We start from the raw sequence: 18195 nt of genomic DNA, 5'->3' as shown, positions 1-18195 counted from the left end.
TTTTAGCCCCTATTATATGTTAAACCTATTATGAACCTTTTATATAAAGCAATATTAGTTATTTTAAACTAATAAAAGTTACAAAGCATTATTTCTTTACAGCTCATAAACAAAGCAAAACCGTAATTTTTTTACCAAGTTGCTTTTCTAATTTTGAATATTTTGTGTTCCTTTCTATTGTATGCATATTGTCAGACATGACACTAAGAAGAATTCAGATAAATATAACACTTCAAATATCCTTACTCAGTTGCTGAACAAAACTGTACTATGAACTTTCCCCTATCAGGCTTACATAAACTTCAATTACCTGTTCACTGTTGAAGTGTTGCCATACTAACCTTTGGATATCAGGATTCCTCTACATGTACAATAAACACAGGGCTGGTACCATGCATCAAAACAGAGTAATAGAATCCAGGCAATGAGAGCCTTGAAAAAGTACATACAATGTACATGGGATTAGAAGACATGGATGCAAGAATCTGGATCCAGCTGCTATTTACAAATTCTTCCTGTGAACGAAGTAGAGCTCTAAAATTTAAAAAGGAAAACTTTCCAAAACCTATTCCACATAGGACAGATTGATATCAGAGAATATGTAAACTAATTTGCAGTTTAGGCAAAGGAGCTAAATCAACTAGAAAGTCATCAAGTTAAGGCACAACTGGGAGGTTGTACAATCAGCAGAACCTATAAAAGGAGGAAAGCTCTATATCTTCTTTCTTCACCAGGCCCATATCTTTCAAAGACGAGTGGCCAACAACTTTATTCAAAATTCAGTCGCTGCATTTATATCTCACCATTTCTTTGCCACTCTTTGAGACATTATGGCAGTGTAGAGTATTCAACAATACAACAACTCCACTGACACCCCATCACCACCACCATTTTTATGGTAGATAGAAAATTGGGAGATAAAATCAGTCCCTAAACAAAGCTTTATGTAACACTGGCTTCTGGAAAAAACGTGTGAGTATCTAATTACATAGAATCCATTCTTCAGTCTTATGGCATCAACACTCCAAGTCATATATGGAAAATCATTTTGGCAAAAAATAATATTCATTATCAATTTGCAATAAGAATCACCCTGAATATTGATGGCACTGAAGTAGTTTATACCAATGTCTTTTATGCAGATGAAATAAAAAAAATACCTGAAATATAATGATTATAGAATATAGAGCCAGCAAACTCTGCCATATCACTTTTACCCATTCAGAATTATTTCAGCTTTGGACTGCATGTATATCTCTAAATCAGTGGCATTGCCACAGGAACTCACACATCCCCATAATACACTAACATCTTTGTGGTGGCTTGGAACAATAATTACTCAGCTAACAATATTCTATCAGTTCTGGTTCCAAAAGCTCTTTTCACTACTTGAAGAAATTTGATGACATCTTTATTATCCGTGTTAATGGCAGAAGGCCCTGCTGAACCTCCATCAAGATTGTAGTAACTTTCACTGTAATTTCAACAGAAGACTGCAGGAAATACAGGTGTACCTCTACATAATGGACAACTAAGTACAATCTTAAACTGGAATTCTAGTTAGTTTTGTATGTATTTATATGCTTATGATTTTCATAAAGTTATTACCCATAGCCAAGCTTTTCAATGAAGTGATATCAATTCAGAGATGCTGGTTAGAGATTAATAATCCAGAAATTTAAAATTCCACATCAGGGGCCTTAAGTGTTACTTTGTCTGCTTATAAAATTTTAGGACCATAGCCTGCAGCAGCCTTAGATGTTGGTTCTGTCATCAAGTCAATTGTTAACACTACAGGTAGTCCTCAACTTACAACCATCTGTTTAGTGACCGTTCGAAGTTATAACAGCACTGAAAAAAACATTTTTTTCACTTATAACCACTGCAGCATCCGCATGGTCACTTGATCAAAATTCGGACTCTTGACACAAATTGGCATGTATTACAGAACAAATATTATTAATAATATGAACTTCCAGTCAGTATTGGTTGAATAGGCTCTTGATGAGAGAGAAACATTAAGTAAGGTGCCACAAGGGATTAGTCTTGGGCTTCAACTATAAGGTCAACTTGTTATAAAACAGCCTTTTCAGCACCTTTCTTATTTCAAAGAATGTCTCTACTACCCAGAAGTTCCTCAAAGGGGAAGAATGCTAAAACCTATTTTCATTTTAAAGTATGACCAGTTGAAACAATCAAACAAACTGGAAATAGCAGATAGTTGAGTGTTTTAAGGTCTAGAGAGGTTGACCAGTGGAAGTTCCTATGCTCTATATACATGGTAGGTATTAAATAGGGAGGGCTTTTTTCTTTTTTTAAATTATATGTTTTTTGCCTGGGGGTTGTGTGCATATATATTTGTTATTTGTGTAAGAACATTCTTGTTTCTCCAAACCTCAACGAAGTTGTTTTGTTTTGTGTACAGCATTTTGTTGGCAAATACATGATTTGGCTTGAGGCTCAGATCCCAATATATTCTCTATGTATATTGAACATTAGTAACTTTTTTTTTTGCTTTTTATTAGATCAGACTATTTGTCTATCTAGCCTAATATTGTCTCATCCAGCCATAGGCAGACAATTTTATGCTGGATAGACAAATAGTCTGATCTAATAGAACCTGAACTTGCCATTCCTGAATCTGGAGAGTATATATAGCCTTTATATGCCCAATGCATCCCCCCCCCTTTTTTTAGAGCGAAAGTTAGATTTCCTGGATTTTAGAATCTGAAATCTGAGAAGACAGATTATACTCTCAGGATTGTTGGAGTTTTCCATTAACTTGGCCGTATCTCATATGAACCATCAGAACACAAAAAATTACATGTGAACAGAAATGCCTACTGTTGTCATGGAACTATCTGTCCCCCTCATTATATAGCCCCCTTCTTAATGGATTAGCTGTCTCCAGAGAAAGAGTGGGATATTGCCCTCCAAACATTTCTGAATGACAGCTCTCAACATGCCTCATCACTGGCTATACTGGCTGTGGCTGCTGCAAACTGTAGATCAGCAACAATTGGAGGACCTCAGATTCCATACCCAAATCCTACAGTTTTGTGAATGTCTGCAACCCAAATCAGGTCTCAGAAATCAACCTTAAATTCCTCCGATCCATTTCTGCATAAAGAACTCCATGTATGCGAAAGGAGGTTGGTCCAAATGTGTGGTTATTTTCTCTAGATTAAATTCTTAAACATTATTTTAGTCAGCCTCCCAGAGCTGCCTGCATATTATCTCTAACCCATTCACATATCAAACACAGTTTACTGAAATGCACCCCCCCCCCGAAAAAAGCCTCTTTCTACATGTTATCAAAAAGATTCATTGGAGGGGGGGTGCATGCCTCAAAGTTCAGTTTCTAGATGGCTGCCAATAGGAAAGAAATAAACCATTTGATTCATAGCCTCACATTATCTCAGTGTCCTGAACATCAATGGATGGACTGCTTCAGGAGCAAGGATTCCCCTGGAAAAGTTTCAAAATACACTGCAAACAACCATACTGAGAATCCCCAATCATGGAGATCTTATATACTTGAAAATAAGTTCAAATATTGGAAAAATGCTTCCTGCACTCTCAACAGCCCTTCAAGCCATTTCCATAACTATACATTTTTAGGGGATAGCTGAAAGAAGAGGGGAATTCTCATATCTTAATATGCTGCAATTATACTGTGATTTAATTTACTCATTCTATATATGGAGGCTTCCCTTTTAAACAATGCAGTAATGAAGTAATGTGGAACAAATGCTAAATGCTTCAATGTTAAGTAGTACATCATCTCACTATGATAAGCTGGAAAATTTTTTCCTGATGCTACATGTGTCACTTTGCTCCATGTCCTCTTCTCTGTTGTTCTCTGCCATTAAGTTTATGTTTAGAATACCAATGTGTGTGGTGGGAAGGTTTGCTTTGAGGACACAAATATATTTATTACAGTTATGAGAAATGATAAAAACTCAAGATATTTCAGACAAAATTCATGGAAGAAATTAGCACTGTGCAAATTATTTAGAAGCCTTTGTTCTGAAGTGTAAATCGTGTTGCTATTAGCCATTACCTAATTATATACAGTGCATTCAGAAGGTATTCAGACTCCCTTCACTTTTGTCAATTTGAATACCAGGTCAGATAAGGTAGGCGTGCTCCTAGTGATTGAACCTAGTCCATTCCCCTAAATATTACCATCGCAGTGTTTCTCAACCTTGACAATTTTAAGGCATGTGGACTTCAACTCCCAGAATTCCACAGCCAGCATTGCTGGCTGTGGAATTCTGGGAGTTGAAGTCCACATGCCTTAAAATTGTCAAGGTTGAGAAACACTGATTAATGGGAGCTAAGAAGTGTGCCTTTTGTGTGGCAGTTCCTGTCCTATGGAATACTCTGCCTCCTTCCCCCCCCCCCAAGTTTGGCAGGCCTCTACTTTCTTAGCCTTCCATAAAGCTTTGAAGACCTGGCTTTTTCCCCCAGGCGTTGGGATAATATTGGATAATTGCACATTAGAAGTTTGACTTGGCACCAGGTCTTTGATATTCTCAATGTTTTAATGTGTTAATCTGTTTAATTTTATAGTTTTAATATAATTGTATGTGTTGTTTTAACTTTTGATTAGGAGCTGCCCAGAACTGGGTAGAACATAAGTGGCTCTATAAATGTTTTAAATAAATAAAATGTGTGAAATTTTGACCTACAACTAAAACAATTTACAATCCCATTCTTTTAAAGAACAAAAATGGAGAAAAATATTTCATTCACTTAAGGTTCAACTTGTTCTCTCTTTGTTCATTTTTCCAGGCATGCCAGCAAAGAATACTTCAGTGGCGTTCAGAATCCAATATTCTGTTCACTGAATATTACCTGCATCAAGTAATTACCTTTAAGAATAGCTCTGGACTGACAATGAACTTTCAGATTTTATATAATCTTTTCTCTTTTGGGAGAACAAATAAGGGAGAATATAGATTTTCTCAGCTATTGCTACAGAATAAAATGGCTCTTCATGGTTACTAACTAGTTAAAAGTCATTTCATTTACTGAACAATATCAGCATAAAACTGAACTGTAGTATCTTTTTTTTAATGTTATGTGCTTGATATGGCAAAAGGGCTATCTCTATTCTCCATCTTAAAATATGAAGCTGGAATAGATTTTCATATATGCAAAGCGGCAAAATTATCTACTTATGAAACTACAAGTCATAGGAACTGTTCCAAGGAAATATCTAATCCAGGGTACTAGAACTGAATGCTAAAATTTTAGCTTTGATCATTTCAATTCTGGATATTAATCACCATTACGCTGGGTGTTAAGTAAGGAAGAACATTTCTTATCAACAGGAGTGACATTGAAAGGGATTGAAAGTTGCCAAAAGGCTGCCTGAGAGAATTAGCTTGAGGGGATATTGCAATGTGATAGTAGTTTATGTGCTGGAGTAAATCAGGAAATGGTTAACTCCAGTTTTTAGAGGCCAGTTTTCCCATGGTTGGAGCTAAAAGATTTAGTGTTATTTGGGTGGCAGAATTACAGGTTGTTAGTATCTCTGACTTGATCTTAACTTTATTTTTTAAAAAGTAGGAAGAGTGTAGTTAATGATCTGACTGAATTTCCTTACAGATGTCAGCAAATACAGGAAGCCATCTTCTACTATTTCCATCTCATAGGATCAATAACTACCTGGGTAAGTGATGGCAATCCAGAGCCTGAAGTTACAGATAGTCTTCATTTAGTAACTGCCTCATTCAGCAACCACTCACATTTATGACAATAATGTAACTTTATGACCAATCCTCACATTTAGGACCTTTGTAGGTCAGTAAAGCAAAAGAAAGCTGAAGCAAGATCAAAAGTACGGTCCTGGTTTCACTTAGGAAACACTTCACTTAATGATCCAAGTTGCGAATCCCAATTGTAGTCACTAAATGAGATCTACATATACTTAATTGAAAACCTCTCAGTGTGGATTTCAACACTGAAACATTCTCCACTGACCTAAGCATCTTGTGATATTGTATGATGAGATTAAGTTTTAGAGGCTGACCAGAGGAAAAGGACTACTAATTAAATTAAGAAATGTGTTAGTGAACTATGTCATCCAATGAAACTGAATCCTGGAAGAATAAGGACAGACAAAAGAAATTTTTTTTTTCAAAATGCATAATCAAGCTTTAGAATTTGCTACAAGATATGGTGCTACCTACCTTCCAGGTTGGCTGGCTTGGAGCAATTAATTGAAATTGTGTAGATCAGTGGTTCTCAACCTGTGGGTCGGGACCCCATTTGGGGTCGATCGACCACTTCATGGGGGTCGCCAAGCAAGGCTGTCCACCATTTTTTTTGTCCACCATTTTTCCCTTTTCCGGCGGGTGCCTTACCTCCCTTGGGCTGGGCCAGCTGGTGGTCGGCCTGCTCAGTCTCTGCCGCTTGCCAGCTACGCCTCGGCCAGCGCAGGGGGCGGAACCACGCATGCGCGGCGCTCCCGGGCAGGGAAAGTCCTCGACTTACGACCGGTTGGGTAGTCCTCGACTTACAACCGGTTGGGGTCGCGGCATTAAAAAGGTTGAGAACCACTGGTGTAGATCAATGACTATTAGTCTTGATGGCAGTGCTATTCAATGAAAGTCATTAAGAGATTAAATCCCTTGTGTGATTGGTTAATCACAGTGAGAACAGATTGCTGTACTATATTGGTCAGAAGTCCTATCCAAAAGGATCCTGCTTATATTCCTAACCAGTAGTGACTACATTTATCTTACCTTTTATCTTATATGTGAGGGAGACAATATTCTGGGGGCATATAAAATAATTTAAATAGGCAAATATTTTGAACTGTTTGATTTATTAGAAGAGTAAGATTGTGAGACTTTTCAATGTGACACTTTTTTGACGAAGTATTCAATTTTAACTCATCCCTAGGTGTGGTTTGCTGCCAACTGGACTTAGATTGTCCAAGATTAGAAGTATGGCTGAATGAATAATTCACACTTGAATAACAAACTTTGAAATTTATCAGCACCCAGAGTCAGCTTTAGCATTTGAAAAATGATACAGCATTTGATTTACATTTGAAAGAATAGCCTTTTGTGGATAGTCCGCATACTTTCAAAGAAAAGGCTAGCATGATTTCTTACAGATTAATGAACAATAAGTACCCCAAGTAGATTACAGTAAATATATAATGAGCAAAGCAGTCTCATGATTCTGGACAAACCTGAGTCATGCCATTTAAATCCTCAAAGAGAGCACTATTACAAGGGTGACTGCCAATGAAAAAGATATGATGTCAAAGGGAAAACACAAGAGACGGTATTTCAGATAAAAGACAGGGTCACTTTCATGAGCTCAGGCAAAGGGTAGGCTAAATCTTGACTGGATGGCATGAGTTCAGTCTGAGTCACAGAGATCAGTGGAAGACCTTGATCTTTTTCAGGGTGAGCCATATTTATATAATATAGGAAAGCTGATGGCAAGTTCATAGTAAGATAGTATGAATAACAAATCACTTCAATGTAAATCATAAGAAGAAAGTTTAAAAAAAAGAAAAGAGAGAATTCCAATGTATTTCTGATGCCCGGTGACAAACCTGCTGAGAAGGCATTCTGAAACCTAGCTTAATATTAGATTTCAGATTAGCATCTTTTTTCTTTTAAAAAAATTCAGTTTTGAATTGGTCAAAAACAAAATAAAATCCTACAGTTGCCTTTGATGTAGATGCTTATATAAGTAATTGGGATATTCAAATTTTATGTCATCAGTTACCTACACAATCGTTCTTTTATAAAGCAAGAAACTCCATCAGCAGTACGTTACAGGTACATACAAAAATGGAACACAGGACATTGAAGAGCACGACTGCATTTCACCAAAAAACAGATAATAGATGTTTATAAAACAAAAAATGACTGTCTATAATAAAGTCTAAAATATCTCCCTCGCTATACCTACTGAATAGAGTCAGTTTACTCTAGAAAAATCTGAAGAGTTTGTATCCATGCAGAAGCAGAAATTTCTTCCTTCCCTATGCTTCCTTTTGACTGGCAGAAATGCATTTCATGAATATGTTACTTAATTTCAGGAACATCATCAGTTACAATTACATCTAAGATGTTAGAGTCCAGGGGTAGTCAACCTTGGCTCTTTTATGACTCGTGGACTTCAATTCCCAGAATTCCTGAGCCAGCTTAGCTGGCTCAGGAATTCTGGGAATTGAAGTCCACGAGTCATAAAAGAGCCAAGGTTGACTACCCCTGTGTTAGACTAAAATATTTAATCATGCTGAAACAGAAGATGTTGTCCCTTTCTCTCCCCTCGTTTGTAGGCAAATGTTATTCTGGGGTTTTTTTCTACTTCATTTGGATTATATGCCAAATTAGTGAAATAAAGGAAACCATTCCAGGTAGCTTCTTTTTCTTCCCACTAGAGGCTATGCATATACATCTTTTATTACTTCTTCTATCACTTGGTTGAAGCTCCATCCAGACACACAAAAAAATCTTCCCATCTTTACTGAGGTAAGTAATTATAGGGAGCCTAATGTCTTTAAGGTTGTTATGAATATTTTTATACAGCAAACGTAACATACCTTAGGTCTATATAGTGATTTATAACCTTAGAAGGCACATCAACTGTATCTTTGGAAAATGGAAGAATTCATATACATAACAGGCATTTCAAAATTGATAACAATTATGTATACCAAATCATTTAAAACAGTATGTAAATAATGTGGTCATTCTCAGTACATTCAGCAAGATTTTTGTTAGAAATAAGGATTAGAAAAATTCATTTCATTCCATGCATTTTTCAACTAAGGTGTTACATAACACTCTTTCCCACAATTCCCACAGAATTTGAAGACCACTAAATTGTTCTTTCTAATTCTTTTATATATTGCAGTTTCTTTGCTTACTTTTAAAAAGCCCAAGAACAGTGACCTCATGGTTTACAATCCTGAAAATTACCATTTGTGACCATTTGTATCACAGAAATGTTTTGTGACCATTTGTATCACAGAATAAGTTGAAACTATGACTTCTTTTTATGTCTCTTTACCCTTTGACCCAATATTCAGCAACTATTTCTATCACAACTTCCTTAATCTCTCCACATCACTCAGGTGCTTTTAAGATGCTGATTATTTTTCATTCAGATACTACTATGAAAGTGACTCACAGAAGCAACAAAATCCAGATGAATCACTAAAATGATTACTGAGGAACCAATTTAATAATTTTTAATCATATGTCAGATAGGAACGATAGTTGATTCAATAATTATTAAACAGAATTTGTTCTAATACATGTATATTTCTCTCTTAAAGAATAACTTTAATTTTGTGCAATACAGCATAGCTACTTGCTGTAATTCTTTCAAAGTACTAAAAACATTTTTGGCAATTTATTTTAAACAGAAAATAAATTAAATGAAAAGTACCTACTTTAAAAAAATATTACAACCTATCTGACAAGATGAAGAGGTGAGTAATGACATAATAGTTTATATTATCAAAATAAAGTCTAGTCTCTTTAATGTTTTAAGAATACAAAACCATTCATATTGTAGCGATCAGTTAATGGCATCAACTCTTGCTCTCATCTGTTGAAAAACTGTTTTCCATTCATAGCACACCCAAGCGTACTACAAAAAGTATTTTAGTAAATCACGTGTTTTGTTTTACACAGACATTACTTTGCTTTTCTCTTTGTGTAAAATTAGAAGATTTGGAGGCATTTTTTAAAAGATAAAAAATATCAGTATTCTTTTCTTTTATAATTGATTAAAAGTATTTTCCCATTCATATAAATTAACTAGAAACCAAATATGACTAAGTTTCTTTCAAATATTTCAAGTAATTACGCCTGATGGCTTTTTAGGATAGAGACTATTAACCCATTCTCTTATTTTTAAAATTATTTTTAAAGTAAACAATTCATTAAGTTTTTACATGTTGAATAAGCTTTTTAAATATTTTGCAATGTTTTTCAATTTTAAAACTCTTTTTAAAATACATATTTTAGTTTCTACAAAAACTCCCTATAATTGCACCTCATAGGAATTCAGAATATATCACTGAAATTTCCATAAAAAGTGTAAAATTAAGATCAAAATTAGAAACACAATTTAAATAATCAAGCTTAATACACAAAACTGTAAATTTTACATTTTCATGGCATACTTAGCCAAATATCAACAATGTTAAAATACACCTAAATACCAAATTTATTTTTGTTTAAAATGATTAATTTATATTAACTGCCACAGTATGATAGTAATCTATTTAAGAATATAATATTTCTAACCTTAAATTTGACAATATTTGCATCTGATCAAAATAGTTGCCTTTAAAAAAATCATCTAAAAGTAGCTTAAGCAAAGGACACTGGTTTGGATTTTGAGCACCTAATAAAAAGTAATGCAAACTTCAAGGACTTCTGAACTTCTAACTAAACTCAAAAACATGACAATATTCCCACTGATTATCAAAGATTCTATTCTTCAATTGTGAAATATAGAAGAAATTTTCTTAAGTTTAGACAAAGACACACCATTGTAACTACATGGTTAAATGGAAAACAATAATTCTGACTGAAATGATCAAAAATATAATTGAAAATGATTATACAGTTTTGGGGCAACTGATAAGAATGAATTTGAGAATTTTAAGTACCACATAAAGGACATAAAACAAGACAAGTTTATATAATAAGCATCAACATTTTTCCCCAAAAGATCAGCATTAAACAGCTGTCACTAGAACAATTAATGTAGTAATAACTATGATTCTCCAATTCCCATATTTTTCTACTCCACTATATTAAAGCACCTAGCCAAAAACTGAGTAATTGGATGCAACATTTCTTATAATTCAATATATTTGCAGCTATTTTCAATTATATTTTATTTCATTGTACACAAAATATCATGTTAGAATCTGACCATATAGAATCAAACATGTTACTTCTGCATTAAAAAATGATTATAAATGTTTCAATTAAGTCTAAAGCCCAATTCATGCTTCCTGAAGTATCAGTTCTAGTAAGTACAGTGAATCTTACTTTTTGTATGAGTGTGCATAAAACTACAATAACTTTTTGAACTTCCTTTAGAAAAGTTAATTACAAAGGTCAGAATCATATCATGGGACACAGGAGCAAGGGTTTTCAAACAAAAGTTCTAATAGACTGAACATATTTTAGAAATGCCAAACTGAAGAACAGATAAGTTCTGAATCACATCACACTTTATATGTTTGTGACTTGATAACACTATGAAACAAAGAAAAACTCCCTCACATTTACACAAGTATTTTAGAAATCAACTTTTTGTACTATATTTAGATTTAAAACCATTTTCTTTAAAAACCATATTCATGTACCACATATTTTTGGAATTTAAATTTTAAAGTTCTATTTTTAAACAGTGAAACTTTTTCTTAAACAGAACCTCAAAAATACTGTTGAAATGCATGGTGTATGAAATGTATGAAGAATCCTCTTAATATCGTCAAATCAGATCAAATAAAATCTTTATTCAGTTATAGATCAGAAAATTAAGATCTTCAGAAAATGGGAAATCATTTGAAACTCCCAGGTGCAAAACATCTATTGATTTCATTACAAAACAATATAAAGGCAAAGTTTTCCAGAGCAATGGAGGTATAGGCAATTTTCTAATTTGTTATAGAAGGACTAGTACTGTACAAAACTTATAATTTTAAATAATATACACACACAATTAAAATAAATAAGTAAAAAAGATCAATAACTCTATTCATGCATTCCACTGTTTTAGTAATTTTGAAATAAACTGGAGCAGTGCATTTGAAAGCATTTCAAAATTGTGTAGAGGGCTATAATGATGAAACAGTTATCTAACAATATCAATAAAATACATTAGAAAATGATGGTTTAAAAACATTACAATTTCACCGCCCTCTAATCAAAAATACTACAACTTTTTGGAATATGCTTCACTTAGAACAGTGGAAAATATTTTGCCAACATAGAATATAGGAAAACCAGAATAGCAAATTAGAAAACACTAGTATCATCCTATGTAACACACTTCTGCCACTGATTGCTACTTTTTGAAAAAGCACCAGAAATAAGACATGGTTTATACAAGTCATATAAAAGAAGCTTTTAGAAATAAAGCTTCCCCAACATAGTTGAGGCTTGGAAGTACAACTTCTCCCAGATATTCTGAATTACAATTCTCATCATCTTCAGCCAAAGTTGTTTTTATATTTATTTAATTGAACCAATATCTATGTCACTGGCCATATCTTTACTTCTGGCTGACTGGTACTAAAAAGCTAGTATGACTTAAAGTCCTAGTTCCCCATCCTTGTGAAAATCAGGGTCTCGGTTGAGAATCCTGAAAAAGTTTTTTTTAAACATAAGAGGAAATTTTGTTTTATAGCATCAGGGCTTTTAAAAAGAAAAACCAGGTATATAAACTATGTCACAACCACATGATGTAGGAGGAAACTCCTCATGATTTCCAAGAAAGAAAAACTTTCAGACAACAAAAGCAAAAATGTAATATTTAAAGTATTTTCAGCACTGCAGTTTAAACTTCAAGATGGAACTTTCTGCTGTTTATTTTTCTCTAACTTACTAATAATTTGTAATAACAGGAAGAATAAATATTTTACCTTAGTTTTTTGGGGACTGAATAATCCACTTCCATGACTTTGCCATGCAACTCTGCTTTACCTTAAAAGTAAAAATAAAAGAATCCTTTTCCAAGTGCCAGAGTCCTGATTGCTCAGCACCCAAACTCTGTTGCGACTTACTATGGTCATCTCGTTTTTTTGATTACCCAGAGTTGATGGTAGAGAATGGAAAATGAGAGAAATTTGATGGGAAAAATAGCAAATAGTCACCCTTTGGGAGTAAAAACTCCCTTAAGCAGAAATGGGCTTTGAAAGCATTTCAGGCATGCTAAGGGGGGGGGGGGAGAGCTGCCTTTGTTTCCTCAAGTGACTATTTTGCCAAAGGAACCACTTCATCCCATGTCCGTGGAAACATTTCTGCCCATCTGGATCTACGACTGGAACCGTTCACACGAATTTCTGCGCGCGGTTCAGCCCAAAAGACTCGGAGTCTGCTCCGTTGGTGCTCGCGCGAACCCCCGCCCATTCAGGTATTTTTCTTCTGCCCAAACTATTCCTAGGACCGCGAGTGAGCGACCGAGGAGTGAGCAGACATATTAAAGGGTTGGTGCTTAAACAAACTGGGCTCGCCCCACCTGGGCTCTGGCTAACATTCAGCCTCCGGAACGAAACGGCGAGGTGCGCGTGTGAGTGAAGGGCCAACTACTCCAACCGGTTCTTCGTAGCGGCTTCAGGCCGGCCCGCTCAAACCCGATGGACGGTCTCCCTTCCTGGAGCTGGCCCAAGCGTCCCTCTCCGTCAATTCAAGCCCTGCTCTGCTCGTCCCCGGTGTGACTGGCCGGCCTCAGGGCTGCGCGTCACTCCGGGCCCCCGGGCAGATTTGGGGCTCTTTGCGCCGGGCTCCCGGCGAGTTGGGACAGGGCACCTCGTAGAAAGGTGCCCCAGATCTAGTGGGTGCCGGGAAAACTGAAGGGAGCGGTACCCCGCACTCGGGAGCCGCTCAATAAAATCGGAGAAAAAAATCAGCGAAAAATCCCTCCCTCGCCCGGCGGGCCGCCTGCTGAAGCGCAGCGCGCTCAGGGCGAACGGGAAAGGGCGCCTAGGCGCGGGCACCGGCTCAGAGGCTCTGGGAGCAGCACCGCCCTCCGAGAGGCATCAAGGATCGCTTCGGTTCGGTCAGGAGGGGGGGCACCGGGTCCCCTTTCTCCGTCTCTCGCGGGGGAGCTGAGTAAATACGGGAAACTCCCCCACCCCCCTGCGTCAACATCTCGCCCAAGCGGGGATTCTCCCCGAGACACTCGCTGCCCTGCCGGCTCCAAGGGGCCTGGTCCATCCAGACGGAAGGCGGAATAGTGGCCAGGAGCCAGCCCGGGGAGAGCGGGGGGGGAGGGGAGGTCAAGGCTAAGAGGTATCTCCGCACGCCCTCTCCTTAGCCCTGAGCGCCGCGTTTCCTGGCTTACCGGAGAGAGTTTCGATGGCGCGGATGGCCCAGTTCTGGTCCGGGTAGTCCACGAAAGCGTAGCCGGACTTGAGCAGGACCTGCCCGGTGAGGGGCAACTTCCTGTCCCCGAAGAGCTGCCGGAGCTCCTCGGCAGTCACGGCCGGGCTCAGGTTGCCGATGTATAGCTTCTTCATCGTCCGCCTATCAGGAGGGGGAGAGTCGGAGGGAAGCCAAGGCCGCCGCGGCCACCCCCTCCTGCTTTCCTACCACCCACCCACCTAGTGAAGCTCGAGACCCAGCACCTCCCCGCCGTCGGCCGGCCCAACCCAGCTTAGCCGCTCCTCCTAAGCTGCTTGCAACAGCGCCCCGCAGCCGGGCGGGCAGCGAGTAAGCGAACGGGCGGAGCCGAGCCCAGCCCCGCACAAGCCCTCCCTCCAGCTCTCCGGGTCCTCAGTCCCGCCTGTCTCGCCCGGGACAGACAGGGGGCGGCGGCGGCGGCGGCTGGGGCAGCGGTTATCCTGCAGAGACTCGGCCGGAACACGGACAGAGGGAGGTGGGCGAGCGGCGCCGCGGCCAAGCAAGCCCCACCTACCCCCCTCCTTCCCTCTTAGCCAGAAACACGTAGCCACGTGCTCGGTTGGGGTTTACCCCGCGCCCACCCTGCGCCGGATGGCTCTTCCAAAGCCCGCGCGGCAATTCTGGCCGCTGTTCCTCCCTCTCTCCCTCCCTCCCTCTCTCTCTCGTTAGCTTAAGTAACTCTCGGAGAATCGCACGTGAGTCAGGAAGCCCTCTCCCACACGAAGGTCCCCACGACCGGATGCCTTGAAACCGATGGCTCCGCGCCTCTGCTGCGGGGTGGACGGAGCGCGGTACTAGCGCTTCACCTACGGCCGGAGGGTATAAAGAGAGCGAAGGGCGGCGTTTTTTTTCCGGGCGATCTTTCTATGGCGCGTGCGGCGGGATCGCAAACCTCGAGATTTCCTTTAGTCTCCTGGGTGGCGAGCATGTTCAGAAGCGCTTACCTGGGAGAGAAGAGCCGGGGAGGGAGGGGGGATTTTTTTCTCTCCGTCCATCCTTGCGGTTTACGATCGGAGGTAGAAAGCAACTTTTCGAACAAGTCTCCCTTTTAATGCTGGGTCCGGTCTGATGGGCATTTCGCCTTTCTTCAACCAGGATTAGCCTATCAGAAGTGGCGAGGAGGAAAGCTATCTTGTTAACGATGTCGCAAGCGCCATGGCCGGGCACTTCCTGCTGCTCGGCCCGGTGGAAACTCTGAGGTGCTCCATGTCCCCCTGACTCGAGCCCCGTCTGTCGGCTGGAAAGCAGCTGGACTGAAATCGCAGTGCGCTCGGCGTAAAGAAAGGGATTTGGGGTAGGTGAGTGAGAACTCAGAGCCCAGCCCGTCCGTATTTTCATAGCCACAGCCTCTGCTCTACTCTCGGAAGCGACGGTTCCTCCCTCTTCCCCCCCCCTCCTCCGCCGTTGACCTTAGTGCTACGTGTTTCTGCTGTTCCAGAAAGGCAGAGCTGGGTCTGTCAACAAACGGAGCATTGCTATGAGTTGTATGTGACTTTTTTTTGAGACTTCTCTTAACGAGGACTTGGATAGAGACAAAATGAAGCATTCTGGGAACTTCCCTCTTCCACCATCACTTGTAGTATTTACCTGTATTATGGTATCCGGTGATTAAAAAGCTAAGTAGTAATATTAAAGCAACAATCAGGGTCTTGTCTAACTTTTATACCGCTTTTCAGGCTTGTCGGAATGTCTTTTTATTGCCTGTTGTCACAATTAGATGAGAGAGAGCCACTTTTTTTCTAGCAGAATATGTTCACTAAGCAATACTGCTGCCAAACACTGCTTCTCAAATTTGGACATTATTGACTATTTTTCCACCTCTGTTTTACCTTCTAGAGTTACTTGAAAATCTTTGTGGAAATAAAAAGTCAGTCTTTATTATTGAAACAACAGCATTGCCATACTTGGCTGATCCTATAAGATGTTATAAATCCTTAGTGAAGAATTTGACATTTTGCAGTCCCTGGATGTTTTATTCATTAAGAGTTTTATGTTCAAGGTGCTCAGAAGAACAAAAATTTTGCCCAATATCTCCTCAGTTAACAGAGCATAATGATGTATAAGATTTTGCACAAACTCTTAAGTAATGGGGGTACATGGGTATATTTCTAATGAAGTATGTGTAAAAAGTTGGTGAGATTGATGGCATCCAAATGTAGTATGTGAAATGAAGTTCAATATTAATGTCTGAAGTTGATTATTAGTTCCTACCTCCCATCAGAATTGAAAAAATAGATTGCATGTTTTTACTAATCCAGTAAACAATTTACACGGAACTCTCCACCTTTTCCCCCAAATATTAAAGAAGCTTGCTTTATCCAGAATAATAAATCAGAATTGTATTAAAGTTTTTAGTAGTTTCCTTCTCAAATAAGAAATGGAAGGATTATGCACCCACAAGTAGTAAATATAAATAATTTTGAATAAATTGTCATATTACTTTGCTTATTTATTTTTTATATTATGCCTTGGAACTTAGTTTATCTATGATAGAGATATAACAAGTTTTTGTTCTCTCCAAATTTCCCAGTTTTATTTAAGTTAAATTAAATTAAAAACCTGGCAGATGAGGAGGAATGATAAAAAAAAAAAAGCCAAACCCTAACCTTTTGCAGGAAATTATTTTTGCCTCCCATGTCATCCTACTTTCTCCTATTGTGTTCCTGTTGCAGCCCTGATTTCTTTGGCTTCTCAATGTCCATCCTCCTTTCCTATCTTTTTTCATTTCAGATGCCCCGTTCTCTTTCTCTTTGGCTTCTGGACACTGGGGAGCGCTTTCCTTTTTTTCTTTTTAGATGCTTAATTGAATGTATGGGCTATTTAATAAAAACCTGCTGCCAAAGCTGGGGCCACATATGCCACCTTTGTTTCTGAGCCTCTGCATACTACTGATGATGCACTTGCTTTCTGCTGCTGTCTCCTCTGCCAATTTCTTGTAAATGTGCTGCAGAGTCCTGGCCCTGTGCCCTCTTGTAGCCACTGGATACATAAGTTCATGCTATGCTTCTTTCTTCAGAGGTCACCTCTGGGCTTCATCAGATTGCTCCTTCAGATGGATGCAGCCATCTGTTCACAATTTTGTGATTATTCAGTCTGATGATGGTTACATCATGCTATGGGCTTTTGATTATTTCTTCCTAATGAACTAAATAGCTAAATGGTTTGTAGTTACTTATACATCAATATCTCTGTGTTTATATTTGTTACACATTTAATTTATTATACTTATTTTCAACTTTTCAAGAGAACTGCTTCCAAAGTTATATATGTGTAGAAAAAACTGACAGATGGGGGGGAGTGGCTGATTAGAACATCCTCCCTTCCAGAAGCCCTTTTGTTGATTTATATAGTTATTGTTGTAGAAATTAGCAACACTCTAATTTGCCACCCATATTGTGACTCTGTGTGTGTAGATAGATATAAATATAGATATAGATAGATATATGAGGGTGGGGCGGTACCTTCAAATTAAAGGACCTATATACTTCATTCCATCTATACTATTTTAAGAAAAAGAAAGCACATAAACATTACAGATATGTGACTATGGCAACAGTATTGTTGTGTGCTATTATTGTTCCCCATATTAGTTCTACATGGAAGGAACCCATCAACACATGTTAATTGGATAACCATGATATCCAATTCTACATATATAGAAAGGTAAGATAACACAACTAGGAAGAGGTATAATGTGTTCCCTTAGATCAGTGTTTCTCAACCTTGACAATTTTAAGGCATGTGGACTTCAACTCCCAGAATTCCACAGCCAGCAATGCTGGCTGTGGAATTCTGGGAGTTGAAGTCCACATACCTTAAAATTGTCAAGGTTGAGAAACACTGCCTTAGATAGATCATTATGGAGAATCAATATGAAGATTCCATTAAAAGATATTGTATCAATAGGAATGTATCCCAGGATTCCCTGCAGACAAGTGTGAAAAGTAGATCACTATATGAAACCACCCATTTATAAGGAAAAAATTATATTACCCTTGAGGAAAATGGCATGATGCCCTCTAGATCTTTGGGTTCTTAGACTATTGACCCCACTGATGTG

At 38.4% G+C, this 18195-nt stretch overlaps 1 protein-coding gene across 2 annotated transcripts in view; it reads right to left on the bottom strand.

The window, feature by feature from the left end:
- IGF2BP2 (insulin like growth factor 2 mRNA binding protein 2) overlaps positions 1 to 14333 on the bottom strand; it is a 74890-nt gene extending 60557 nt beyond the window's left edge. For both annotated transcript variants that reach the window (XM_015814147.1, XM_015814148.1), the window contains exons 1-2: positions 14077 to 14333; positions 12656 to 12716 (exon numbers count right to left, since the gene is read on the bottom strand). In XM_015814147.1, the coding sequence (XP_015669633.1) occupies positions 12656 to 12716; positions 14077 to 14251 (236 nt within the window). In that variant the 5' untranslated portion in view covers positions 14252 to 14333. The remainder of the gene's footprint in view (positions 1 to 12655; positions 12717 to 14076) is intronic.
- Positions 14334 to 18195: the final 3862 nt, after the last annotated feature.

The sequence above is a fragment of the Protobothrops mucrosquamatus genome, unplaced genomic scaffold (genome assembly GCF_001527695.2).
Source record: "Protobothrops mucrosquamatus isolate PMUCROS unplaced genomic scaffold, P.Mucros_1.0 scaffold225, whole genome shotgun sequence".
In the NCBI taxonomy this organism is placed as follows: Eukaryota; Metazoa; Chordata; class Lepidosauria; order Squamata; family Viperidae; genus Protobothrops; species Protobothrops mucrosquamatus.
This window is presented reverse-complemented; position numbering and strand designations above follow the sequence as displayed.